A 27,652-nucleotide genomic window follows, 5' to 3' on the forward strand; every position below is an offset into this window, starting at 1 on the left:
CCTACTATTGTATAAGATCCCTTTCCTATAAATTTATGATGTCAGCCACATAAGGTCTTAACTTTGCCATCTGACCTTCTGATCCCACACATTTAACCCACCATACACTTTGTTTTATCTGAGATAACTTTCCAAGTCCTAGAAACTGGGCATAAACCTTTTGATGTGGCTATTCTGAATTCCAAGATCTTTGTGAAATGATAGTCACATCACTCCCGTATCAACCAAACCTCCTATTTCAATACCATTTGCTTGCAATTTTAATTTTGGCCTCTGATCACTAACTACTGTTTTCCAGAACACATGTTTTTCAGTACTCCTAAACCCTTCTGTTCATGCTACTGGAGTGGTCTTGCCTTTGATGTAGGGGAACAGTAGCAAATGAGCAATCCTATCACCTGTATTAAACTGCATCTCTCTTTTTTATTTAGGCCATAATTTTAATTTCTTATTTGAAATTCTCATCTATAATTCTTGGATATACAATAAATTCTTGGAAAGTCAAACTACTTCTTCCTAAGATCATTTTTACTTCCCTGGAAGGGAAAAGGGTACAAACTCCAGTAGTTATTTTATAACATTGAGTTTTTGGGGATAATGTTTACCTATAGCCAAGTCTACAGCAGCATTAAATCTTCAATGCTGAGTGGAGATTTTTTTGGTCTGCATGTTAGTCCTTGGCCCACAAGAGGCCTCGAGCTAGGCCCCCATTTCATTTCCTAGTGGCAAGAAATTGCCTTGGATATCTTTTTTGGACCTACATTCATTGGTCCAACAACAACCTTTTCCACATTGTCTGCATACAGTTGGAAGCCCAGGCCTTCTTTCTGGTTTATATTTAGAAAAAACATTGCCCCTAGAGATGCCTTGTTCACAATTTTGTTGCAATGGCCATATTTCCCACAATGAAAAGAAGAAATATTTTGAGATCTGAGATTTTTGGTGGCTTTGTCACAATCTCCTTGCAAATGACCATGTTTCCTGTAATTGAAGCGCCAGACATTTTGATATCAGAGATCTGTAGCTATAGCTTGACCTATGAGATTACATGGTACATGTTAGAACTGATCCTGGTTGTATCCCTTATCCACTCACCCATTGGCACTGCTTGTGCCTTTAATGGTCTAATAACATTTTATATTCAGTATTAATATGTTTATACTCTGAGGTCTCTATCAATATCTGTCTCTCATCAGGATTTGATACAGTTTTGTTTACAGCTAAGACTAATCTTTGTAAAAATGATGTAAAAATGATGGTTTCTCAGGAGCCTTGCATAATCTTTGTAAATGAGGTAGACCTTTGCCCAGCCTCCTCAACTTTGTCCTGAGCTTTTAAAGCCACTAAGGGACATTGTTCTACAGTAGCATCATCAGATCGAATCTGTTCTTGTATATCAGAGTACCACGCTTTGCCTAGCAACTAACTGGTCTTTGACTAAGTTCATTCCCCTCGCTCTATTTCGCTGTTCAATATTCAGTTTCTTCCCTCCAACATGTTAATCACTGTGGACAGGCCTGTAGTACAGCTGTCAACAATCCTTTCAAATCTTGAGGAATAATTCTATTTTGAGTAGCCCAGTTATCTAGAGTTTGTTTCATATAAGGTGGGTGCATCCCATATAAAATCATATAAAAGGCCTCTTTAAAATGCTCTAGATCTGTTATTTCTGTAGGATGCCATCCTATTTCATCATAACCTGTTCCACACTGTTAGCAGGCATGTGCTGTATGATCACTGGGAAAGCAGATAGTGACTCAGTAACCCAGGGCCACCCCTCCTCCCACTCTGGCAGCATGGTTGGTTTGATATTAACTCTTTGTTTTGAAACATCATCCCACTGTTTCAGCCTTTTTTCTGACCTGACCGCCCTCAGTTACAGTTTTATTTCCCTCTACCCTCCTGTGGGGAACTCCTGTTCTCTTACTCAGTCTTGTTTTCCCTCTTCAGACACTTCTGCTTCCCCAGTGCTTCCACTTTCACTCGAATTTCTCCAGTGGCACAGTCAACTCTGTAACCTTTTTGGAAATGAGAGAGCAGAGTGAACTCTTTTGTTTTCCCATTTCAACCATATATATATATATATATATATATTTTGCTTCTCAGACCCCTACATTTCCACCTGTGATTCTTCCAATTGCACAGCCATTCTCTGTACCTTTTTTGAAACAGAATATAGGAAGAAGAAAAAGAAAAACCAGAAAACCCCAACTGGGAGGAAACCAGGGGATATTCCAGCAGTAGCAGCTACAATAAATTTTTTCTAGCCTCTTGAAAACAAATATCCACTCCTTCATCCCCTGCCATTTCCTCTATGGTATTTTAAATCAATTTTTTCATTTTGCCTAACCCCATGTCTGGGCACTTATAGCTATTTTTTGCTACTTTGTGGGTTCTTCTTTCTTCCACCCCTCTCCACCATTTTTCTATCCTTTCAGTCCTCTAACATTAGATAAGAGAGAAAAAAGAATAGAGAAGAGAGGGATGGAAAGAGATCCTTGAATAAGTCAGGAATCAGAAAGGGGTGACATTGTTGTTAGACTATTTCCTGCTGATAAGGGGCATCGAGTTCCTTCAGGCAAGTTTGATCTTTGCTGTCAGGATATTCAATTTCTTCTTCTTGTTGTTTCTTCTTTGTGCACAACTAGTTAACAAACCACTCCCCAAAACAACCAACAACAACTAACAACAACTAACCAACAACCCACTCTGCCTCTTGGGTGTATCATGTAGTTTTTGCTACCCTGCTTTAAGCTCATGTAGAACCATGAGCAGGGAACCAATAGCCCTTCTCAGGTTCCCTCAGATCTGAGAATGAAACACACAGACACACACAGACACACACAGACACACACACACACACACACACACACACACACACACACACACTCACTAGTTCATTTTTGATATGCTTTAGCTGAATGGCCAGGCTCTTCTAAGCTTCTCTTGGCTAGCCTGTCCTTCTCTTCACTTCCAGCTCAACACCTCTAACTTTTCCCTCAGCCCAATTGCTCAGTTACCTTTAGTTCTAGCTCAACACCCTAAATCTACCTTCAGCTTAATTATGTTTATAATATCCTGCCTGCTACCTCAGGCCCAGTTAGGGAAGCGGCCAATGGCCACTCCACTCTAGATCTCATATGTCTGGTGGCTCCTTCTCTCTCTGAAGCATAGCAAACCTTTTTCTCCTCTCCTGTGTCTGCTATCCTGCCTGTGGGAAAAACTGGAAGTCCCACCTATTCTGCCCAGATCATTGGCCATTAGCATCTTTATCGATCGATCAAGTACCAATTGGGGAACAGGACCTTAAGTGTTCACATGGAGATTCTTGATCAAAACATCAGAACCACCCCCTACACTCAGGGGCCCAGCATTTACATGCCCTCTTAAAAGTCCCCAGAATTCCGAACATCACATACTCACAGAAACTATCTGCAGCTGGCAAAATCATGGCCCTGCTAGAGAACAAGGCAAGTCATAGTCAGCGGCTGTGGACAATCTAGAGAGGTCTCATATCTCACATGAAAACATATTCTTATAATATTTCTGTTTTTTTTTTTTTTAAAAGAAACCAAAACTCCAAAGTTGTCTCTACAAACCTCACCTGTATAATTAAAGAGATGGTTAGCGGTGATCCCCTCCTTATCATCTTGTCTCTAAATTTCAACTGTGCCATCTCTGTGCCCATTCATGATGGGCACATTCATGATCCATAATCACACTCTTCCTGTGGCTACTGCAAAGTTGGGCTGCTAGTGCAGCTAATTAGATTTTGTAAAAACAGTAGATTTTCTTGGAACACATAGGAATAGAATAAGAGACTTTTTTTTTTTTTTTTTTTTTTTGCTCTTGAGCAGCTTAGAAACATGCACTGTGTGCAACCATCTAGTTGGCTCCTGATGAAAAAGAAATAATAAAAAGTTCTGTCCTTAATTGATATAATGTTAGATATTTGTGGGATACAGTGTGACAGCTTTGCGGTATGTAATGACCACATACAAATTATTAGTACATCCATGTCCTCTAATTTTTTTCTTTGCATGTGTAAGTACATGCAATGGTCTTGGTGTGTATGCATGTTTTCATGCACTCACAGGTGTGGAGGCTTGAAGTTGACATCTTTCTTGATCACTCTCTTTGAACCTTACAGCTCACCAATTCTGTCTAATCTAGCTTGTCAAAATCTAGTCCTTGGGTCCCCATCTCTGTCTCCCAAGTATTGGAATTATGAGTGGCTACCTTTCTTGCCTGACTTTTTTTGGTTTTGTTTTTAGATAGGTTTTCTCTGAGTAGCTCAGGCTGTCCTGGAACTCTAGAACTCGCTCTATAGATCAAACTGGCCTTGAACTCCAGGATCCACCTGCCTCTGCTTTCTGAGCACTGAGAACTTTTATCTTTATGCTTATTGGGCAAATGCTCTATCCACTGAGCTTCCCCCAGCCTTATCATTTCCTTTTGATGAGAATATTGGAAATCATCCCTCATAGCTGGTTTTTAGTGACCACCCATGTGTCCTCAGACAGGTTCCCAACCCTCTTGGAGCTTCTATGTCTTCTAAACACTGAGTGTGAGACAATATGGCAGCTTTCAAATGTTTCTTTCTCCTGAAGCTGCAGAACCCCTCCTTGGTGGCAAGCCTTAATGAAAAACCCCCATATATGATTAGTCACAAACAGCAAGGGTTTCTTGAGTGGATGGTGATAGAAGTTAGCATCAGAGTTCCAATACTAGTTCCCTGGCAGTGGCCGAGAGGGAGGCATGTTATGAAACCATTTTTATGTACAAGACCGAGCCTTACAAGGGGATGACCCACAGACATTGGAGATTAGCGACATCTGCTTAAAAAACAAGACTCAGCTTCTAAGACAGGATCAGGTCAATGTGGTCTAGTCCAGGGCCAGTTACTAATAAGAGATTCTTCTGGAGGTGAACAGAGCATGTAACTCAGGGCAAAAGATATCTTGGCACAGGGTAGAGTGGGCACAGTGGTGCTGTAGTTGGTAATGTGCTTCTTGCACAAACATGAGGTTCTGAATTCAGATCCCCTGCACTCATGTAAAAAAAAAAATCTGTGTATGCCAGAGATAAGTGATCCCCAGAGCTCACTGGCCAGCCCGTCTAGCCAATAAATAGGTGACCTGTTGACTCAGTGAGAGATCAGGTCTCAATAAATACAATGGAGAAAGTGATTAAGGAATATTATTTTGACATTGACTTCTGGCCTCCACGCATACATGTACACCCACACGTGCATTCCCTATTTCCACTCCCAAGAAAAGTATCTCATGGTTCTCCATGGCACATTTAACACAACACCCTCTCCTCTAACATACTCTAAATTGATGTGTGATCAAGACTCTCTCAGAAAGTGGCTTTTCAGAGATTGTAGGCAGAGCCAGCATATCCTGCCCTTTTATTCCTTGAGCATTTCCAACATTTGTTCTTATTCCCCAGGTGAATTTGAGGTGGGCAGCATCACTTCCATCTTTAGCAACCGAGCTGTGGTGAAGTACAGCCGGCTGGAGGATGTGCTGCACGGTTGCTCCTGGAAGATCAACAACAAGCTGGATGGGACATACCTGCCTCTGCCTGTGGACAAGATCATCCAGCGCACAAAAAACATGATAAACAAGATAGTTCAGTACAGCCTGATTGAGGGGAACTGTGAGCACTTTGTCAATGACCTCCGATATGGTGTGCCCAGGAGCCAGCAGGTATGTCCCCGAGTGCCCTCAGTGGCTCCTCACTGTCTGCCAAGCTTATCAAAGATGGCTAGACAAAGCTTGGCAGACACCAGTTCATGATTCTGTTTGTTGTGCTATGCTAATCATGTTAAGAAACATTACACCATCAGGAATATCACCCACTGGCATCTTAGCTTACAACCAGGGATGGCCTCCTTCAGTTGCTTTCTTTTGAAGTGCCTCCTCGCTTTACAAAATGGTTATAGATCAGGGTAGACACTTGGTTGTCAGAGCTGAGAAAGCTGTAACTGGTGGGCCATCATGGGTGTAAAGAGCTTTTTGTCCCAGGCCCCAGGCTCCCAGTATAACAACTCTGAGCCTCAATTGTATTTACAGATACCTAGGGCATAAGCTTTGGCTGTTCCCTGGTTAGATCACAACTTAATATCTCATTTATTCTAATTTACCTTCTGCCACATGGCTGGTTGCCTCTGTTCACCTCCCATGCTTCTGACCTCCTCCATGTTCCCAGATGAATCCTCCCATCCTGGCTCTGTCCCAGAATTCAATCTCCCTACCAATGGTCCCACCTTCTATTTCCTGCCTAAGATTATAGGTCAATCAGCATTTTATTGACAGGTGCTGTATCCAAACAGTAAACAAGAGATTATTCTCTACAATTGGTGCTATATATTATTTAAAATGTAAATTAGTTTCTGACTCTGCTAAATTTGGAGACTATAGAAAGTTTATGTAGCAGTATCTAGGTTTTCAGTCTTTCTTTAAGCCATTATTAATTGGGTCACTGAGCTGGCATTCCTGTCCACCAATCCTCTGTTGGGACAACTGGTGGCTGTGCACTATGTGTTGAGCATAGATGTACCATTTGCCATAGATTCGGGTGTGGCTATTACACACACACACACACATATATATATATATATATAACATATATACGTATGTTACATATATTACATATATTTACATTATATATATGTATATATATATTACATATATACATATGTTACATATATTACATATATTTACATTATATATGTATATATATTACATATATACATATGTTACATATATTACATATATTTACATTATATATATGTATATATATTACATATATACATATGTTACATATATTACATATATTTACATTATATATGTATATATATTACACATATACATATGTTACATATATTACATATATTTACATTCTATATATACATATATATATATACATATATAATGTAAATATATGTAATAGCCACACCCGAATCTTACTAGGAGAGTGCTGGTCTCCCATAAGTGCTCTTACTCCTAAGCCTAGAAGTGAGATCACCACTTTTGCTCCAATAACTGTCTGAAGAGGGACCCACCAGGAGTGCACAGGGCACAGGAACAGTGGAGCAGCTGGGGATGGGATCCTTTCATTCTCCAACTGTGCCCTGGAGCTAAGGGTGTCCCACAGCCCTCCATACCCAAATCCTGCTCAAGAGAGAGCTGGTTTCCCCAAGAGTGCTGACACACCTAAGATCACAGGCTCACAGGCCTACAGGAGGGACAAGCTCCAGTCAGAGACAGCAAGACTAACACCAGAGATAATCAGATGGCAAGAGGCAAGCACAAGATCCTAAGCAACAGAAACCAAGGTTACTTGGTAACATCAGAACCCAGTTCTCCCACCACTGCAAGTCTGGGATACCCCAACACACTGGAAAAGCAAGATTCGGATATAAAATCATATCTCATGATGATGATATAGGACTTTAAGAAGGACATAAATAACTCCCTTAAAGAAATACAGGAGAACACAGGTAAACAAGTAGAAGCCCTTAAAGAGGAAACACAAAAATCCCTTAAAGAATTATAAGAAAACACAACTAAACAGGTGAAGGAACTGAACAAAACCATCCAGGATCTAAAAATGGAAATAAAACAATAAAGAAATCTCAAAGGGAGACAGACAGCCCCGGAGATAGAAAACCTAGAAAAGAGATCAGGAGTCATAGATGCAAGCATCACCAACAGAATACAAGACATAGGAATCTCAGGTGCAGAAAATTCCATAGAAAACATTGACACAACATTCAAAAAAAAAAAAAAATACAAAATGCAAAAAGCTCTTAACCCAAAACATCCAGGAAATCCAGGACACAATGGGAATACCAAACCTAAGTGTAGGAGGAGCTAAGGTGGGAGGAGTAAAGAGAGGAAGAGGAGAAGGAAGAGGAGGAGCTAGGGGAGAGACAGAGGAGGAGAGAGGAGAACATGGAGGTGGATGTTCACGTGTCTCCACCAGTCAAAGGTAGTTGGTATATCTTGGTTGGGTATTGGGTTACACCTCTGATTGTAAGAGTATCTATCTTGTTACTGATCATTACTAAATATATAAGCCTTTGGATAATCTAAGCATTAGAGCCTCATCTGTACTGAGCCCATATGGTTGGCGGGATAGTCTGGGCAGTGCCCAACCTTGCAGAGACAGCGTGGAAGATTGGCAGAGCCATCTCCCACACTGGCATCTCATGGGTGGCAGGGCTGGTGTTTCTAGCTGGCCATTTTTTAGCTGTAGTGTACATGTGGCCTCTGGCCACGTGGCTGAGCTAGGCAGAGAAGCTGCAGCTTAGATAGTCAGCTTGTCTACCAGCAGCCTTTATTAAATAATTACTACAACACCTAAGGATAATAGGTATAGAAGAGAGTAAATATTCCCAACTTAAAGGGCCAGTAAATATCTTCAACAAAATTATAGAAGAAAATTTCCTAACCTAAAGAAAGAGATGCCCATGGATATACAGGAAGGCCACAGAACTCCAAATAGACTGGACCAGAAAAGAAATTCCTCCCATCACATGATAGTCAAAATATCAAATTCACAAAACAAAGAAACAATGTTAAAAGCAGTAAGGGAAAAAGGTCAAGTAACATATAAAGGCAGACCTATAAGAATTACACCAGACTTCTCACCAGAGACTCTAAAAGATCCTGGGAAGATATCATACAGACCCTAAGAGAACACTAATGTCAGCCCAGGCTACTATACCCAGCAAAACTCTCAATTACCATAGATGGAGAAACCAAGATATTCCATGACAAAACCAAATTACACAATATCTTTCCACAAATTCAGCCCTACAAAAGATAATAGATGGAAAACTCCAACAGAAGTAGGGAAACTACACTCTAGAAAAAGCAAGAAAGTTATCTTCTTTCAACAAACCCAAAAGAAGATAGCCACACAAACATAATTCTACCTCTAACAACTAAAATAACAGGAAGCAACAATCACTTTTCCTTAATATCTCTTAACATCAATGGACTCAATTCCCCAATAAAGACATAGACTAACAGACTGGATATGTAAACAGGACTCAGCATTTTGCTGCATACAGGAAACGAACCTCAGTGACAAAGACAGACACTACCTCAGAGTAAAGGTCTAGAAAACAATTTTCCAAGCAAATGGTCCAAAGAAACAAGCTGGAGAAGCCATTCTAATATTGAATCAAATAGACTTTCAACCAAAAGTTATCAAAAAAAAAAAAAAAACCAAAAACCAAAAAACAAAAAAAAAAAAACAAGGAAGGACACTTCATACTCATTAAAGGAAAAATCTACCAAGATGAACTCTCAATTCTGAACATCTATGCTTCAAATGTAAGGGGACCCACATTCATAAAAGAAACTTTACTAAAGCTCAAAGCACACATTGCACCTCACACAACAATAGTGGGAGAATTCAACACCCCACTCCTATCAATGGACAGATCATTGAAACAGAACACTTAGCTTATGCTCTAAGATTAACATTCAACAAATGGGACCTCATAAAATTGCAAATCTTCTGTATGGCAAAGTACACTGTCAATAGGACAAAATGGCAACCAACAGTTTGGGTAAATATCTTTACTAACCCTACATCCAATAAAGGTCTAATATCCACGATTCTTGGGCATATATCCAAAAGATGCTCCAACCTATAACAAAGACACATGCTTCATTATGTTTATAGCAGCCTTATTTATAATAGCCAGAGCTGAAAACAATCCAGATGTCCTTCAACAGAGGAATGGATACTGAAAATGTGGTACATTTACACTCAGCTATTAAAAACAATGAATTCAACAAATTCTTAGGCAAATGGATGGAACTAGAAGATACCATCCTGAGTGAGGTAACTCAATCACAAAAGAATACACATGGTATGCACTCACTGATAAGTGGGTATTAGCCCAAAAGCTCGGAATACCCAAGATACAATTCACAGACCACATGAAGCTCAAGAAGAAGGAAGACCAAAGTGTGAATGCTTCAGTCCTTCTTAGAAGGGAGGACAAAATACTCACAGGAGCAAATACAAATGCAAAGTGTGGAGCAGAGAATGAAGGAAAGACCATCCAGAGACTGTCCTACCTGGGGATCCATCCCATATACAGTCACCAAAGGCAGACACTATTGTGAATACCAAGAATTGCATGCTGACAGGAGCCTGATACAGCTATCTCCTGAGAGGCTCTGCCAGAATACAAATACAGAGGCAGATGCTTACAGCCAACCACTGGACTGAGTATGGGGTCCCCAGTGAAGGAGTTAGAGAAAGGATTGAAGAAACTGAAGGGGTTTGTAACCTCATAGGAAGAACAATAATATCAACCAACCAGACCCCTCAGAGCTCCCAGAGACTAAACCACCATCCAAAGAGTACACATGGATGGACCCACGGCTCCAGCCAAATATGTAGCATCAATGGGAAGAGAGGCCCTTGGTCCTGGGAAGGCTCGATGCCCCATTGTAGGGGAATGCCAGGGTGGGGAGGCAGGAATGGGTGGGTGAGTGGGGGGGCACCCTCATGCAAGCAGGGGAGTAAGGATGGGATAGGAGATTTCTGGAGGGGAAGCTGGGAAAGGGGATAACATTTGAAATGTAAATAAATAAAATATCCAATAAAACACACACACACACACACACACACACACACACACACACACCAGCTTTTAAAGGGGGTTTTGTATTTTTACATTTTCTGCTCTCCTGTGATTTTTACCTTATCTGCAGAGTGGGCCTCAGTTTCCCTATTATTCACCTCTCAGCAGCAAGCCCTGCCCCCTCAGTCCCTTTATCCACCTTGTTTTCCACATCCTCTTCCTCTCTACTTTGTACTGTCTGCTTGCCTGCACTCTGTTCTTACGAGGGTTTGTGTTAGAAGCTTGGTGGGCTCCAGTATGAAAGATCTCCCAATCTCCATGAGCACTTGCTGATGCGTTCCAAGACATGAGCTAAGTGTGAATATTGATTTATGTGCAGTTGTGCCCGAGTGAGTTCCACTCCTTGGCTCTCAGAATCCCTTTTAGTTAAATGGCTGCAGCCTATCCCACGGAGGGATCCTTTGCCTCGTATATAGTAGTTGGGAGGCAGACCCTATGCTGAATGGCTTCCGGGAAAGAAAAAGGCCAGAGGCTTCATGGTTGGGGAAAGGGAGACTGTCCTGCTTTGGATGCCTGTCTTCAGATGCCCTGTTGCTGAGGCTTTAGAGATGTAGGATATAGTACAGGTGGGCTGCTTCCTTAGGAACATACTCCAGTCAGGGTGGATCCTGAAAGGGAAGAGAGGGGTAGAAGCAAGGAAGAGTGCCAGCCTGCGGTCGGTACCCACTATATCATGAACCACTGTGCTTTGCAGGTGGAGCACGCCCTGGTGGAGGGAGCGAAGGCTGCAGGAGCTGTCCTCTCAGCAGTAGTAGATAGCATAAGACCCAAATCCATAACTGCTTGAAGGTGCTGCGAATTCCGAGCGGAGAAAGAGCTACTGGCAGCTGCGGAGCAAAGACCGCCTTTCTTCCTCCTCGCCTTTCTCCCTCAGTGGCCCTGTTAAAAAAGATTGTGAGTTTCTGGAAAACCCAAATGTGTTTTGTTACTTTCTTTAGCATCCGTGCACTCTAGCGGACATGGATCCTTACACATGGATCAGCATGGGAGGACCTGATACCCGCTATGAATCTTGTATGTGTCAGGCACTGTGGGAACCATTTCAGGTATTTATTTAATCTTAATCCTTTGCTTGTCTCTTAGGCCAGCTTTACTTTGTAGAGCTGGGAAACCATCAGAAACATTCTGGAAAGCTCCTCAGAACATTTCCAGGAGTGAAGAACTCTCCCCAGGAACTCCTCCTATTGTTCTCAGCTATCTCTACCTTCTTTCATTTATCTCAGTCCTGCCTTTTCAGACCCACTGTGTGCTCAGGGGGAGGAGGGGTGAAGAGGATATCAAGGAAAGCTGCTGCTCACCATTTAGGGACAGCTATACCTTGATCTGGTGGCTGGAGAGGTGGCTCAGTGGTTACATGTACTTGCTACTCTTTAGAGGACATAAGTTTGATTCCCAGGACCCATGTTTGTGACTCACAACAGCCTGTAACTCTAATGTTATTCTCTGGCCTCTGTGGGCATAGCACTCATGTACACATACCCACACGCCGACACACGTACATATACATGCTTAAAGATGAAAAAAAATTAGGTGGTGGTGGCAGCAGTGGCACACACCTTTAATTTCAGCACTCAGGAGGCAGAGGCAGGCAGAGCTCTGAATCTGAGGCCAGCTTTGTCTACAAAGTGAGTTCCAGGACAGCCAGGGCAACACAGAAAAACCCTGTTTAGACAAAAAAAAAAAAAAAAAAAAAAAAAAAAAAAAAAAAAAAATTAAAGAAGTTGAACAATTTTATATTATACATTATCTCTTTAACAGTCACAGTTGGACTCGGCGTCATCCTGGACGTGCTCCCGGACACATTCCCTACATGCCCTCTGCCAGACAAACCTCTCCGTAATCTTTCGATTCAGCTTCACTCAGATTCTCAGGACATGGTCATGTTCCAAATAACACACAAATGGTCCCCAGCTCAGTCCTTGTTTCCCTCTGAAACCCCAGGACCAGAACACTCCTCTCAGCATTCTTTTCTATGATCCCACCAGAATTGCACACTAAGCTCCACTTTCTAACCCCAGGTTCCAAACTCTTCCACATCCCAGGCACAGAACAGTCCCAAAGGAGGAAGAGCCACATGGGGAGGGTCATCATAGCAGTGACCCCACTTCTTGGAACCAACCGATTTCTGTTTTAGGGTCTGCTCTTGTTGCTATGAAAAAATACTCAGATGAAACCAACTCAAAGGAGAAAGGATTTATTTAATTAATTCGGTTCAGGGTTATGGTCCATCAGGGTGAGGGAGCCATGTGGCAGGAACTGAACCGCACATTATGTCTGCAGCCAAAAGAAAGGAGCAGTGGATGAGTGCACACTTGCTGCTCAGTTCCCCTTTCTTCATTTAGCCCAGGGCCTGACCATGAAATAGTGCTGTCAGAATGAAGCCAGAATGAAGCCATTGGGGCGGGTTTTCCCACCTCAGTGAATCTAGCTAAGAACATCCAGCCATGTTCAGAGACCCGTTTCCTAGGTGATTCTAGATTTTAAGTTGACAATTGACCCTGACCATCACTTGTATCAACTTCATTCTTGACTGTTTAACATTTTTGGATTTAGGCTGGGTAGTGGTGGTATGCACCCCCAATCCCAGCCCTTGGGAGGCAGAGGCAGGCAGATCTCTGAGTTTGAGGCCAGCCTGAACTATAGAGCAACAAGTTCCAGGAAAGCCAAGGCTACATACACAGAGAAACCCTGCCCCTCCCCCCAAAACACTAAAAACCACAAAAACCAACCCAACCCAAAACATTTTGTTTGATTTAAAACATAACCGACGAGACTATTAAAAAATAACTTATACTTTAAAATTGCCAGAAAAGTTTGAAATTTCCATTCTGACTGATTTCAGATGGATATTTAAACCATAAAAGTCAACTGTGTGAATAAAAGGAATGATTTTGATGGAAGATTTTAAATTATTCCCATGGATTTTACTCCGTGGAGACCTGAAGTCACCCAAAATAGAGATGGTTTCTCCCACAGCTCTGGAAATGCTGGAAAATATGGAGGAAGTGGAAGGCATGCATGAGCACGATGCAACCCTTGAGGTGTTTTGGAGCTCTTTTAGGCTGCCTGCTCAGGGGCTTTCTTCCTGTTGGGAGGAAGCAGACACAATGGACCACCTTGGTTTTTGTCCTACAACCCTTTCTCAGCAACCCAAACTTGATGCCCCATTTAGCTTCTTGGATGCCCAGGCCTGGTGTATTTCTTTGTTAGAATGTCCTATGTCCTTCCCTAACATCCAGTGTGTTCTGTGCATAGCCATCCTGGATGCTTGCAGTCAGGCAAACCTGCATTTCTGCTCATCACAACTGCCATGAAGCCAGCACACCTCGTTCCCTTTCCCTGCCTCCCTTACATCTGGAAGATCAGCTGGGCTCCCAGTTAATTCTTTTAGTCCCTTAACTCAAAGTATTGTCTGTGTTGAGGCTTCCTTTGAGGCAGAGTCTAAACACAAGGCTTCTACGAGCACACTTACTTTAGCTTTATCTGAACACTGTCATGTTTTAGTGGACTCCTTAATGATTCAAAACTCTTGGGCCATTTGATGTCTAACAAGCCAAGAGGGATTTCTTTGATTAGCAAACGGTTCTCTCACAGTACTTTAGTGACTCTTAACAGTGAATTCACTCACCTCTTGCTCACTGCTCTGGCTTTCTGGTATGAACTCCATGGGTAAAGTATATCAGCAATTGTGCTCTCTTATCCACTGGAAAAAACATTTTTGAGAGCGTGTTACATTCTATGTGCTGGCTACTTGCATATTTGTCAGCCTATAAGCAGTGGTTTAGGAGGCCCAGCTGCCAGGCCATTGACATTCTGAGTCAGTTAGGAGGATGAAGACATATGGGCCATAGACCACTTTCTGGACAGTGGTCCCTTCTATTTCCAAGCTGTCTGTGAGGCCATGAGCTCTGGAATCCATACCTCACACCTTCAAGATGAGGAGGTAAGACTTTCAAGGCCCCCCTTACAAAACAAAAAACTTGTAGCAGTTTCTGCATCACAGACTAGAAACTGAAATGTCTGCTTTGAATGAGTCCTGTCATGTCACCACTCTGAGTGGGCATGTGTCCTCTGTTGACAGCAGGAGGGTAGGGAAGTGTGTGTGTGTGTCTACCTCTGTGAACACTGAGGCCAGAGCAGGACTTTGAGTGTCCTACTTTATCACTTTGCCTTAAGAATCTTTTGCTGGACTTGGAGCTAGGTTGGCAGTCAGCTAGCCTCAGCAAGTCTCCTGTCTCCACTCCTGACATCCAAGGATGGAATTACATGTGTGTAAGGCCATACCCAACTTTTTACATGGGTGCTGGGGATTTGAACCCAGGTCCTCATGCTGGCACAGCAAACACCATCACTCACTCAGCCCTTTATTTAGTCTCAGGTGTGCCAATTGCTAGAGGAGAAGACTGTAGAAGAAAGGGTCAGAGAGGACCCTTTGTGAAACCAGGAATAGAGACAAGTGTGGTGGATAGCCCTAGCCTCTTGTTGTCATGGTAACTCCACTCCTGGGAGGGGCAGCGAAGGAGGAGTGAATCTTGTAAACCTTCTGTCCAATCAAATTTGTTAAATAAAGGCTACAGCCAGTGATTGGGCAGTAGAAGAGGAGTGGGAGGAGCCAGAGGCAGGAAAAGAGGAGAAGAGGAGGAGAGGGAGAAGCGAGGGAGTTGGCAGTTGGTCGAGAGAGAGAGAGAGAGAGAGAGAGAGAGAGAGAGAGAGAGAGAGAGAGAGAGAGAGAAGATGAAGAAGGCCTTGACCTAGGAAACCGCAAGTTGTTAAGAGCTCTCATAGCTGGGGAAATAGTGTAGTTTAATGGTAAATCTGCCCAATCTAGGCATGCAGCATTCATTTGATACTTATTGACTTGTGTCATTATTCTATGGACTCCCTATGGGCAAGAGATTTACCGCAACAGACAAGCTGTCTCCTCCTGTCAGTTTATTTCTCTCATAACCACTCTTTGATATTGTAAAGCTTTGTTATCACTGTGCTTGGAGAATAAAGGGAGGAGTCAGGATCCATAGTTTATAGACACCAAGAAAGTTATAGGCACCGGGTGGAGGGGGCAGGTAGGAGAAATGCTGTTTACATAAAATGTTCCTAGGGAGATGTACAAACCACCTAGAGAGGGACACAGTGAGAGATCAAAGTAAAGTGCTACCACAGTCCTACTGGGATTTCTTTATAGGGCTTCCTTACAGAGCATGGACGAGAGGCCACTTACAGGAGCATGGGTCACCATGAAGCAGCGGTATCACCAGAACATCTCACCTCAGCATAGGTGACTGCTTCCCCACAACTGCAGAGATGGAGCCCCTCCTGCAGTTCACTTTTCACACTTCATATTTTCCAGTGCCTCTTGAAAGGTCATACCATATTGCATGCAGCTGGGACCAAATTATATATAGCTGTCAGGGTGTATGTGCTTGAGCTGTACTTGCAGGAGGGAGCAGTTGAGATCTCTGGTGAGGTCTGATGACCTTCTTCCCCTTACATCAACAAGCTGGATCTTAAGGTTGCCTGGAGGTGTAGCCAAGGCTATTTTGATTACGCCGATAATGGCTGCTATGCTCACAGGAGAGAGTTCTAGAACAAACAGCTTCTAGGAAGCAGGAAGAGCACAGAGGTTCCATGCTAGTCTAGAAGTGGTCTCTTGGTGTCCTCTGTATATATGTGTATGTGTGTGGACTTATATGTGCCATAGTACATGTGGAAGTCAGAGAATTTCTTGTGGGAGTCGACTCTCCTTCTGCCATGTGGTTTCTAGGGATTAAACATAGGGCATTAGTCTTGGCAGTGGAGGTGGGTGCTTTTAACATGCCCCTGCCCCAAGACTTTGCACTGGAATTTTTTTTTTTTTTTTTTTTTTTTTTTGAGAGTGAAGTGGCCAAAAAGAAAGCATTTTTTTTTCTTTTTAAGGGAAAGATGATTCTGGAATCTTGTCCACCCATGGACAAGAGTCAGGGGAGCCAGGACTGAACTCAGGGCATCTTAGTGGCCAGAGACTGTCTCAGCCCTCATACCATTACCATGAAAACACTTCGTTATGTTAGCAGAACAAGCTTCCATCATTTGGACTCTAGGGGAATGAAAGCCACTGAAGGTTCTGTTCTAGGGGGTCTCTTTAAAGGCTTCTAGCTGGGAAAGATCCTCAACACGAACAAACTGCCTAGATGGTTTTGTTTGTTTGTTTATGGTAGGTTTTGTATTATGCTTCAAAAATAGTTTTATTTTATCAATGATTCAGCTTTTTAGAAGAAATATGAAAAGATGAATTCCTGTTAAATTTTTTTGTGTATGTATGTGTTTGTGTGTAATGTCTATGTATGAGTGTGAATACACCCTCATTATGTGAATACGCATGTGGAGGCCAGGAGTCAACTCTGAGTGTTTTCCTCAGTCATTTTCCATGTTATCTTTAAGGCAAGGTCTCTCACTGAACCTGGTCCTTGACTGACTGGCTAGACTTGCTGGTCAGCTACCTCCTGGGATCCACTTGTCTCTGTTCCATGCACTAAAGTCATAGCTGTGTGTGACCCTGCCTGGCATTTTTACATAGGTGCTAGGGGATTCAAACTCATGCTTGTCTAGTAGGTATTTTACCACCTGAAACCAAACTCTTCAGCCCCTAATTCATGTTTTTAAAGCAGGTGCTTGTTCTACAGGCAGGCTGGCCTCCAACAAGTCTCAACCGTCCTTTCTCAATCTTCATATTACTGGGGTTACAGATGTGTGTCACCATGCTTTACAAATGATTCATTTTCTATTTACTTTTGGAATGATGGCTAAAGTTCAACTTCAAAATTAAAGCATCTGAATTTATAATGATGTGGGAAGTGTGTTATAGGTGGTTAATTTTTGCTATTTCCAGTTCTGTTTCATAAGAGAAACCTTTGGAAGAAAAGTCAGAGGTTTCTTGTCTTTTGCCTTGATGAAAACCAGCTACCCTGTCTTTTTCTAAATCCATCAGCAAAAGGTCAGAGAAACTCTGTCTCAAAGATGAGAGACCCTGGCCTTGAGCAATGGCTGCTATGCTTTTCTTTAGTAGCAGGCACAGTATTGTTGAGTTGCTCAAGGGAAAAGAGGAGCTAGCCACTGATTCATGAAGTAGCTACAGGCATCTTCCAGGCCAGAAGCCTTTGATGACAGTATCTTCCAACAGTCGACGGGAAGAAAGCAACAATGAGAGTGACATTAGCCAAGTGTTCCTGCTGATCCAGGTACTGCAGCATGTTCTCCCCGTGTCCCATGGTTGTGTGTTCACCTCTATTATTTCTACATAGACATAGTGGCCCCCTTAGACATACTGGCCCACTCCACCAGCTTTGTCCAATGCTTTCCCTGGGAAAACTGGTTGTAGTTATGTCTCTACTTGATGAAATAAGGAAGTTAAAGCAAAGGTCTGATTTATAATAAACCCAGAGATAAATAGACAAAGGTATTAAAGATCAAAGATGCATCAGTTGGGAGGAAATTTGGTACTGGCAAATGGCTGTGCTATCTGTGACACTCAGTTTCAGGGGCAGAGTCAACTCACATGATCTTAATATCTGATACTGACTATTAGGTGAGTAGTAAGAAACAGTAGGATATACGCTCTAAACATATTCACGCCCCATTTGGGATGGTCTTTGTGGTCTCTGTAAGGTGTAGATGTTGCTGTGGTTTGGGGAAATGCCTCCTCTAAAGGTCCATGGTTCCCAGTCTCTGGCTGGAGATGGTGGTACCTCATTAAAGAAGTCTAGAAATGAAAGAGATGTTGGGACCTGGTACCTCTCTGTCCTTTTGTTTTCTGGCTGCTGTGAGGTGAGCAGGTACCCCTGCTAGGTGTTCCCATTTTGATGTTCTGCCTCCCCACAGGCCCTAAAATAATGGAGTTAAGCAACCAACAACTGAGTCCTCTGAAATAACGATCTCCCAAATTTCCTTCTTATAAGTGGATTCTGCTGGGTATTTCATCCCAGACACTGAGAAGTGATGTCCACTCAGTATCAGTTCACAAGAGCCAGAGTAACAAGGTGCATATTCTTTATGAAAATGAGATTTCAGTGCAGCGAGGAGCCAGGGGGCACTGGGAGGGATGGTCAGCCTCAGGAGTGATGCAGTAGAGAGAACACTAACCCCTTAGCTATGGCAGAGTCAACATACTATGAGGACAGCTTTGGTATTTCAGGGAACCCAGTTTGGCCTCACTGTAGTATGCCCAGGACCTGGTATAATTTCAGTTCAGGGGAATACAAGAAGCAGTGTCTCTATGCCTCTCTCAAATATCAACACTCAGGTTCTACTCTACACTTCTATGGGTTAGTGTCCAAGGCAGCTGAGAAACCGCCCTCCTCCTGCCCCAGAGCCCTGGCACTTCACGGAAATAAGAAAAAGGTAAGTTAGCAAGTGTTTATAGGTAATTAATTGATGGAGCAGTTATCTGAGGCATACAGAACTACTATTTACAGGGCTGGGTTTAGGAGATGTGGGCTGAGAAAGCTCATTAAGGCTTGTACATGAAGACTGTATACCCAGACACCACATAATGGGAGCCCAGCAGATGCATGCTATTAAGAAGTGCATAGAAACACGAGCTGGAGGATTGCTCAGTCTACAAAGTACTTGCCTTGTGAGTATGAGGACTTGAGTTTAACCCCAGGAACCTAGGTAAAAAATTCTGAGTGTGGTGTTAGTGTGTGTGTAATCCCAGTGCTGGGGAGTGGCAACAGGGGTATCCCTGAAGCTCACTGGCCAGCTCGTCTAGACATATTAGTAAGCTCTCAGTCAATGAGAGACCCTGCTTCAAGGGAGGTTGATGATCTCTGAAGATAACATCTGAGGTTGTCCTGTGGTCCTCATATACACATGCATACACATGTGTGCACAACCCTCCCTTATATGGAACACACACATGTATACTCATGTGTTAAAAATGAGAATTATGTGGTAAAAAAACATACATGGCATTATTGACCTGTCAATCTTTAGATATGGGAAGAAATCACAAGTGGACTTGTGTTAGGACTCTGAGTTGCCCAGAAGACTCAACAAACTAGATTAATCAATATGAGGAATTTACTGGCTTACATGACTGCCAAATCCTGTGTGACAGTGTATCTGGAATTAGGGCATCATGGCATCATCTTTAAAAGTGACATGCTATGTTAGTGGTTGTTGTAGAGCAGGAGGGGCCTAGGTGTGTGGTGAGAGCATGGCCCCAGCACCTTGAGTTGAGATCTTGGCCTTACACTTATCTGGTGGGCTGAAAATAGGCTGTGATGTGCCAAGCTGTTACTCTGTCCAGATTAGCACCAGGGAAGTGTCATGGTTAATGAGACCCATGGGTAGTACTCAGAAACAGATGTCACCGCTCTGGTTATTCCATAAGAAGTGTGTATGCTGGGTTTATGGGCTCTGTAGTTCTGCTCCATCCTAGCAGCATGGAGCACCTACCATTGTAGGCTGGGATCCTTGAGAAATAGACACTGAAACTAAAGTTTGTGGCAGAAAGTTTACTGGGGGTTAGGGGAGGAAGCAGGATTGGCAGAGGGAGACACTGAATGGTAAAAGCAGTCACAGAAAAGGCATGAGCTACCCCATTGGGAGCTCTTGAACTGAGTGTTGCCAGGAAGTGGTAAGAGGACTGTTGCACGCACCTCTTCTGTGTCCCCTTCGCCCGCGAATAAGGACACGGAGGCAGTAATCGGGTATCACTACAGATGAGGCTTTACTTCTTGTAACAGCAAAAGCGGAAAAGACCCCAAGCCCGGGAATGGCACTGCTATATATACCCTAGAGTGGCGTGTTCACTTCTGATTGGCTGTTCACTCATCACCCCATATTACGCCCTGGGATGGGCAGTGACTTTGGCACGCCTTTTGCCTTTTGCACCTGCGCAGTCAGTTGTTTACAAGTGGGAGGACAGGATGTCCGTGCCATCTTGGCACTGTGGCTCCCAACATCTCCCCCTATCTATATATTTAAGATGGAACAGCCTATTGCCTATCAAGCGTGGCACCAACTCAGTGAGGGAAAGCAGAGGCCTGATCCCCTGTGCAAAATGAGATATTGTAATGGGTTTACTTCCCATACCCATCTCGATGCCTTTTGTCGGGGAAAGGGAGCCTCTACCCTGGGGCGCCACCAGGGGAGGTTTCTTGGCATCAAACCTTTGTGCAATCAGGCATACTTTCGGGAAATCTATCCACACTCGTGGAACATTCCCTGTCGAGTACCCACTCGCAAACACCTCTAAATATTCAGGTACCAGTTATTCAGGCAAGGGCTGGCTGGACTTAGACCTCTCATCGACCCAGTGCAATGGGCTGAACCCTTGGGGTGCATCGACTGAGGGTCTCAGTCATCAGCTACTTTCTTGGCCTAGATAGCCAAATTTCAGGGGGAGATGCTTGCTCCAAGACTACTAGTGCTTGGGCGATAGCGACCTTGTCACGTTTTTGTTGGGCTCTGAGCTTACAGACCAACCATCATGAACACTAATCCACAACATAGGGCTGCACCAAGCAGGCCTATTCCCACCCATTTAAGAAAGAAAGAAAGAAAGAAGGAAAAGGCAGAAGAAATTCAAGAGGTAAAATCGCCAGGGGAAACAGGGTCCATCTGCACTCCATCAAGGCTCAAGATCCAGATCTGCAATTGTTACTGCATCTGGTCCAACTTCCCAGTCCAATTCTCTTTTAAATAAGCAGAAAGATTATGGCTTTGAATAAATGTATCATTCACAAATCTCAAAGGTGTAATACCCGGATGTGGGGTTGCTGACAGGCAGCTTATTTGAACCACATCTGTGAGCTGCTCCACATGGGCTTGGAGCAAATCAACTCTCTGATTGACCAAAGTCTCTTTTAAGTCTCCATAATGATGTACTGGGATGGGCACAAAGGTAGGCACATGCACAACCAAGGCTAGGTCTAGTGATCCATTCCAGCATTGTGCTAAAAAGCATGTAAAATTTTTACAATCCAAGATATCAGAATTATTCTGAAAGTTGGATAACATAAAGAAAAATGAAGGGTCTACACACACCAACACCGGTTATTTAAATGGCTAGAGATATTAAATCTTGTAGCCGAAACATTCTGCACTTTATGAAACATATTTAACAAGAGAAAGGCAGATATACCCCTTTTTAACATTTAAAACACTGGCTACAACACATAATTTAATTGTGTTGAAGCAAGACAAACTCAAGAAAATACACATATGATTTAATTTAGGACTTGCATCCCTTTGAAAATATTAAACAGAGGTTTTAAATCCTCCTATGTTAAGCTTAAAATGAGGTTTTAGCCAAATAATATCTCTTAACAACCTTTAAAAATCACTAAGAACAAATCAAGATTAAAAGTAAACCATTTTTTTTTTTGCATGTACACTCACAAACCAGAAGATGGCGTTAGATCCCCACCACAAATGGTTGTGAGCTACCATGTGGTTGCTGGGAGTTCAGCCTTTATTTTTTAAAAATCTAACCTTTAATGGCTGAGCCATTTCTCTAGCTCCAACTGATTAGAATATAATTGAGGTCTCAAATATTGAAAGACACTGTCTTTGAATCCTTTTTTGGAGTAACAAGTACTCTAAAAATTTTTTTTTTAAGGCTCGTTATATTGAAGCAATGGCTTGCAGAAAAATTTTCTTTAGAGAAATCCACTAATAAAGTATCACACAATGAATAATACCTACTAAAAGATTTAACCTCTTAATTTTTTGTATTAAAGCAACAACAATATTTGTATATATATAAAATGTAAAACAATTAACCATTTTCTGAAGCAATTATTTTTTAACAAATATCACTTCATGGGCTCTTAAAAATTATGAATAAATTTACTATCTGTAAACCTTTCTCCTTTACCAGAAATGTAAAGGGATGGTAAAAAACATCTTTTATATCTATAAAATTCTATAAGCATTTATTAAAATGGCAGCTGGAATAGACAAGTTAGGCTGTATAAATCTTAAATTTGAACTTTATTTTGGATTAATTTAATAACCAATCTTCTTTAGTCTAATGAATATATCGGATAAAAGCCAACCTTATTCTCCAATAATTGTTACATATATATTAGAGGAATCCAAAGCATCTCATCCTCAACAATTCCAAATACAGAGGAATTAAAACAACCTGAACCATATTCTATCAGCAGGCACAGCTATACTCATGGAGGGAAGCAGGCATAATTTTAATTTCTGCAGCACAATCATAATCTTTAGCCCACAGACTGTTGTAAAATCTTTGGGTCTTAGGTTTACCCCTCTTCTCACAAGAAACAATGAGAACAAAAGACAAATTCCCTTAAGCACATTTCTAGGGCCTGGTCTAAAGACCCAGAACAAAAGGAGCTTTTAACACCTGAGCTTCTGCAGCTCAGTCCTAATTCAAATGTAAATGTAACCTCCCTCAGGCCTGTTCTCTGAGGCTTGGCTAAGCCTGAATTGTGCATTTTGGCTTTAGCTTTGAACCTTAAATTTAAACTGTAAACCTTAAAAGACACATGTTGTATCTTTTCTCTATAAACATAGGCAAATCAAAAAACCAATCATTAACGATGTAAGCAATTATTTTCTCTCAAATCAACACCAAGTGAATTACCTTTATGTTATAAAGTTTGCTGCCACAAAACAAAGTGTAAAATCTAATGGAAAACTTGTAGCATTTATAACCCAGGCTTTTGGCAGATCCGCCTGAGGCCAGGGCAACCAAGTAACTCTCAATAGCTTTGAACTAGGCAGTACTTCAGCATTTGAATATACTGGCAAGAGAACAGTTTAAGATCTGACTATGGCCCACAGTGGTATACTTATCACCAACTCAGAACCGTAATCTTGCAACCTAGCTTCATTCTTCACAATCTGCACCAGCCTCGTAGGGACCCAAATTGAATTGTTTTCACCTGTGGAATAAGCAAAAACAGCCTCCCTCCCTGGGCCACAGCAGGCACTTAGCCAATCTTGTAGCCTCTTGTTCTTATGAGGGACAATGGCTGCACGGCACCCAGCCATGACATCCTCAAAGATCATCTGTTCCATCACTGGCATTGCTTGCTCTGAGCTCTCGGGACACTCCCTGTGTGCCCGCCGCTGGAAGGCAGCTTCCCAGGGCAGACTGCCTCCCTCCTCTGTCTGCCTTTCGTGGCACGCTCCCTTGCTCTGCCTGGCTGCAAGCCACCACACGTAGCAGAGCGCAGACGCCTCTGCAACCGGTCTGACCCAGGCCCCATCGCAGGGACTCTGTTCCCACAGCCCAAGGCGAGAAGCACGGCAGGGGACCCTCGAGCCCGAGCGAGCCTCTGGCACCTGGCTGAGGTCGGTGGGGCTGGGCTGAGTGACTTAAGATCTTTCTTAGTCTTATCTCAGAATGGCTATCCTTTGCACAAGCTGCTACTTCCTCCTCTATGCTCTCCTCCTCGGAGCTGCCCAGTTCTATGGAGTCAGGCTCCTTAATGAAGTACAGGGGGGTCCTTTTGACCTCCGTTCTCTCTCCACCATCCGGTGGAGGGTCCTCAAGCTTAATGGACTCTGCAGTAGCCCTTGTTCCTTTTGAGTACTCTATCTCTCCAGGCTCTTTGGCCTGACCTCCAGGCTCCTTGGCCTGACCTCCAGGCTCCTTGGCCTGATGCCGGCTAACACTAACATACTCTGGTTCTGATAGCCTGGAGCTGACCTGTCTTGAAACCTCTTGACTTGCCCTAATAGCTGAAAGCAACACAATCAAGAAGCTAGCTATTGCTGCGGTGGCAATGGGTGAATATCCACCCGCAACGAAGGTTTCTACCCCAAGCATACCTTCCAAAGGTGTACCTCGTATCCTGTAGTTTTTTAACCCGCCCCAAAACTTGGGGGCTCTTCCGCGGTGCCTTGAAATTCCAGGGTTTCGGCTCCAGTTGTTGCGCGCACCTCTTCTGTGTCCCCTTCGCCCGCGAATAAGGACACGGAGGCAGTAATCGGGTATCACTACAGATGAGGCTTTACTTCTTGTAACAGCAAAAGCGGAAAAGACCCCAAGCCCGGGAATGGCACTGCTATATATACCCTAGAGTGGCGTGTTCACTTCTGATTGGCTGTTCACTCATCACCCCATATTACGCCCTGGGATGGGCAGTGACTTTGGCACGCCTTTTGCCTTTTGCACCTGCGCAGTCAGTTGTTTACAAGTGGGAGGACAGGATGTCCGTGCCATCTTGGCACTGCGGCTCCCAACAGAGGACCAGTCCCTCATACCCTTCATGTTTAGTTTGTTGGTGTAGAATACTAAAGAAGACGAAGTCACTCTCCCAGAGAAGACTCAGTTGAGAACTCTTGATCATCTGACTTTAGTAGATGGAAGAATTAACTTTTCAGTGTTGTAGGTGTGAGGGGTGGGGAGCATACAACACAGCCCACTATGCCTGTGGGGAAGAATCTTGCGGGCAGGGGGAGGGAGTCCGGCGGCAGGGTCCCAAGGCGGTCCGGCATCAGGGTCCCGGGTGGGCTTCCCACGCCGCCAGAGGAGGATCCCACATTCACGCAGCTGTCGGTGGGTGGGCCGGCAGCTGCATCGGCAAGGTTCCAGGGTTCCAAAAGCTGGGAATCAGGTGGAGAGACCATGGACACGTGGAGTCCGGTTTTCCAAAGCTTTTATTGTTCATGGCATGGCGAATAGATGCAAGTAGTACGTGCTTCCCCCACCCCCCAAAAGCCAGGGGAGACCAATCTTATAAGGAAGGGAGAAAGGGGAGGGAATAACTTAATTAGCTATGCCCCTGGCCTTTTGATAATTCATTAATATTTAAATCTCTGGAGGTGAAGACTTGTTAGTCACACCCTCTACCTGTCCTACGTGACTGAAGGTAACAGGTTAAATGGAGTTACCTCGTCCAAGGCCCAACATATGCCTACCATTCTCTAGGTGGTGTTAGTTTTGGGGAATTCATTTATTAAAAATTCATTTATAAAAAATGACTGGGATGTGGAAAAGATAACTTAGAAAAAAGGAAAACCCATAATTTCATTTTCATTCAGAGTCTCAATTCTGCCTGATGTAAGGCAGGCAAATTCAGTCATTTCAAATTTCAAGCAAATGTACCTATTTCAGAGAATTTTCTCTTCCTTAACACTGGTGTTGAGTGGTGATAAGAAGAGCCAGCTTTGGCATACTACTTTTCTTGGTCTTTGTCCATGTCTACCCCAGGATAGCCAGCTCATCTTCTCATGTCTGTAACTGTGTGGTCTGCCACCTCACACAGGTACATTTGCTACAACGTCCCCCTAGGATCTGGAGACTTTGAAAACCATGTAATCAGCTGTCACCTTTAGTAGTTCTCTAGGCTGTAGAAGTTGGCTCAGGCATGACCATGTGCAGAGACTATGTAAGCCAAATGCTTCAAACGAGCAGAATTCCTGCTGGGAATAGTGTCTAGTTCCCCAGTTAATCAGTTTACAGAAGTAATACCTAAGTATATTGTCATGTATGGGTCATATTTTAATTCTGTACATGACACCATTTTCAGTAATAGTCATGACATGAACTTGAATCAGCAGTAGACAGTGAATAGTTTCTTTTATTGAATCTCACAGACATGATAACAGCAAAATATTGTATAAAATTTACAAAGAACAGTGATTTGATTCTACTTAGGTTTTGATTTATTCCTTGAATAAGACTGCAAATGATGATAAAATAAAGCATGAGTCCTAGTAAGTCTTTAAAAGAGGCATCAAGGGCCCAGAGCTAGCTCAGTGGTTAAGAGTGCTTGCTGCCTTTTCAGAGGATCACACTACGGTCCCTAGCAACTCTGTTGGGTGACTCACTAGTACTGCCTTTAACTCCAAGGGAATCCAATCAATGCCCTCTTCTTGCCCACTTGGGCAGGGATGCATGTGCTTGCACATGCTTGTGCATTTGCATGCGTGTGTGTGTTCACGTACACGTTTTGGTTTCAAATTCACTGTATAAATGAGCATCTTCATGTCCTTAATGGCAGAGAGGGTGGGTCTGTTTTGGATGACCAGGTACTTCTATTACCAATGTTCTTTGTTACCCCAAACTTTCTTCATTAGCATGGATGACTAGATAAATGAGACATTTTTGTAATACCTGAATTTTTTTTTTTTTTGAGCCCAGAGTCAAACATTGTCTTTTTTCACTTGGATAATTTCCTTTTCATGGCCTGTTGACCCTGGGTGAGGAAGTGCAAGCCCTCACTCCTAAATGTGTTGCAGGGGTGGGGGGTGGGTGTGGGTGTAGGGGGAAAGCCTTGTCAGGGTAATCCGTATAATCTGAAGGCAAGCACTTTCAGAAGTAAGGGAGGAAACTGGTATAATTAAGCCCAGGTCACAGGCACAAATCTGGTCTACTTGAGGCAAACCAGGATGAATGACAGCAGGGCAGAAATCAAGAGGCTGGCTGTGTGTGTGTGTGTGCTTCTGTGTGTGTGCACACTTGTGTACGCAAGTGTGTGTGTGTATTTGGAGATGGAAATGACATCACATGTGTCAGTAAATATTAAAAAATTATCTTACTCTATGTAAAAATTAACATACAACACTACTTAATACCCCAAATCTTTTACTTGTTAATGGCATTTTTTAAATGTAGTTTAAAAAAATATTGTCTTAACACTCTGCGTGTCATTTTAAATTATGCTCTTTATTTAAAAAAGTCTTTCTTTTTTGAGTATATTAGCTTTATTTTTTTCATTGTGTGGCCAAGCCCAAGATAAGAAAATACCAGAAGGACTTATTCTGGCTTATGGTTAAACATGGCAGGAAGTTGGCCACCAGCTGTCACAATCAAAGGGATGAATCTATAGGGAATATTTCTATGCAAACTGCAACAGAGAGAATACACAGTGTATTGATCGCCAAATTAGTAGACTGATTTTTATTTTTACTTCTACCTTAAAACCCAGTGTGAATTTAAAGTCTCTAGACTTTAAAAAAATTGCAAAGAAGAGAAAAAGATTTAAAAGGAAGAGAAAAAAGAGGAAT

The 27,652-nt window shown here is 42.8% G+C and overlaps 1 protein-coding gene and 2 long non-coding RNA genes across 4 annotated transcripts in view; 1 reads left to right on the plus strand and 2 right to left on the minus strand.

Annotated features, from left to right (window-relative positions):
* LOC143435169 (uncharacterized) overlaps positions 1 to 6,194 on the minus strand; it is an 11,796-nt gene extending 5,602 nt beyond the window's left edge. Inside the window, exons 1-3 of the long non-coding RNA XR_013105228.1 lie at positions 6,152 to 6,194; positions 3,424 to 3,458; positions 1,928 to 2,018 (exon numbers count right to left, since the gene is read on the minus strand). This is a non-coding gene — a long non-coding RNA (uncharacterized LOC143435169). The remainder of the gene's footprint in view (positions 1 to 1,927; positions 2,019 to 3,423; positions 3,459 to 6,151) is intronic.
* Positions 1 to 11,605, plus strand: part of Plaat5 (phospholipase A and acyltransferase 5) — a 26,774-nt gene extending 15,169 nt beyond the window's left edge. The window contains exons 5-6 of the mRNA XM_034498892.2: positions 5,455 to 5,714; positions 11,376 to 11,605. Coding sequence (XP_034354783.1) covers positions 5,455 to 5,714; positions 11,376 to 11,468 — 353 coding nt within the window. The 3' untranslated portion in view covers positions 11,469 to 11,605. The remainder of the gene's footprint in view (positions 1 to 5,454; positions 5,715 to 11,375) is intronic.
* Positions 11,477 to 24,738, minus strand: LOC143435171 (uncharacterized). Of its 2 annotated transcripts, none has more exons than XR_013105233.1 (3): positions 24,470 to 24,738; positions 14,310 to 14,384; positions 11,477 to 11,560 (listed from the first exon to the last, which is right to left on the minus strand). It is a non-coding gene; the product is annotated as an uncharacterized LOC143435171 (long non-coding RNA). The 2 variants fall into 2 exon arrangements; XR_013105230.1 differs by lacking the exon at positions 11,477 to 11,560 and adding an exon at positions 12,593 to 13,766.
* Positions 24,739 to 27,652: the final 2,914 nt, after the last annotated feature.

This window comes from Arvicanthis niloticus, chromosome 1 (assembly GCF_011762505.2).
Source record: "Arvicanthis niloticus isolate mArvNil1 chromosome 1, mArvNil1.pat.X, whole genome shotgun sequence".
Taxonomy (NCBI): domain Eukaryota; kingdom Metazoa; phylum Chordata; class Mammalia; order Rodentia; family Muridae; genus Arvicanthis; species Arvicanthis niloticus.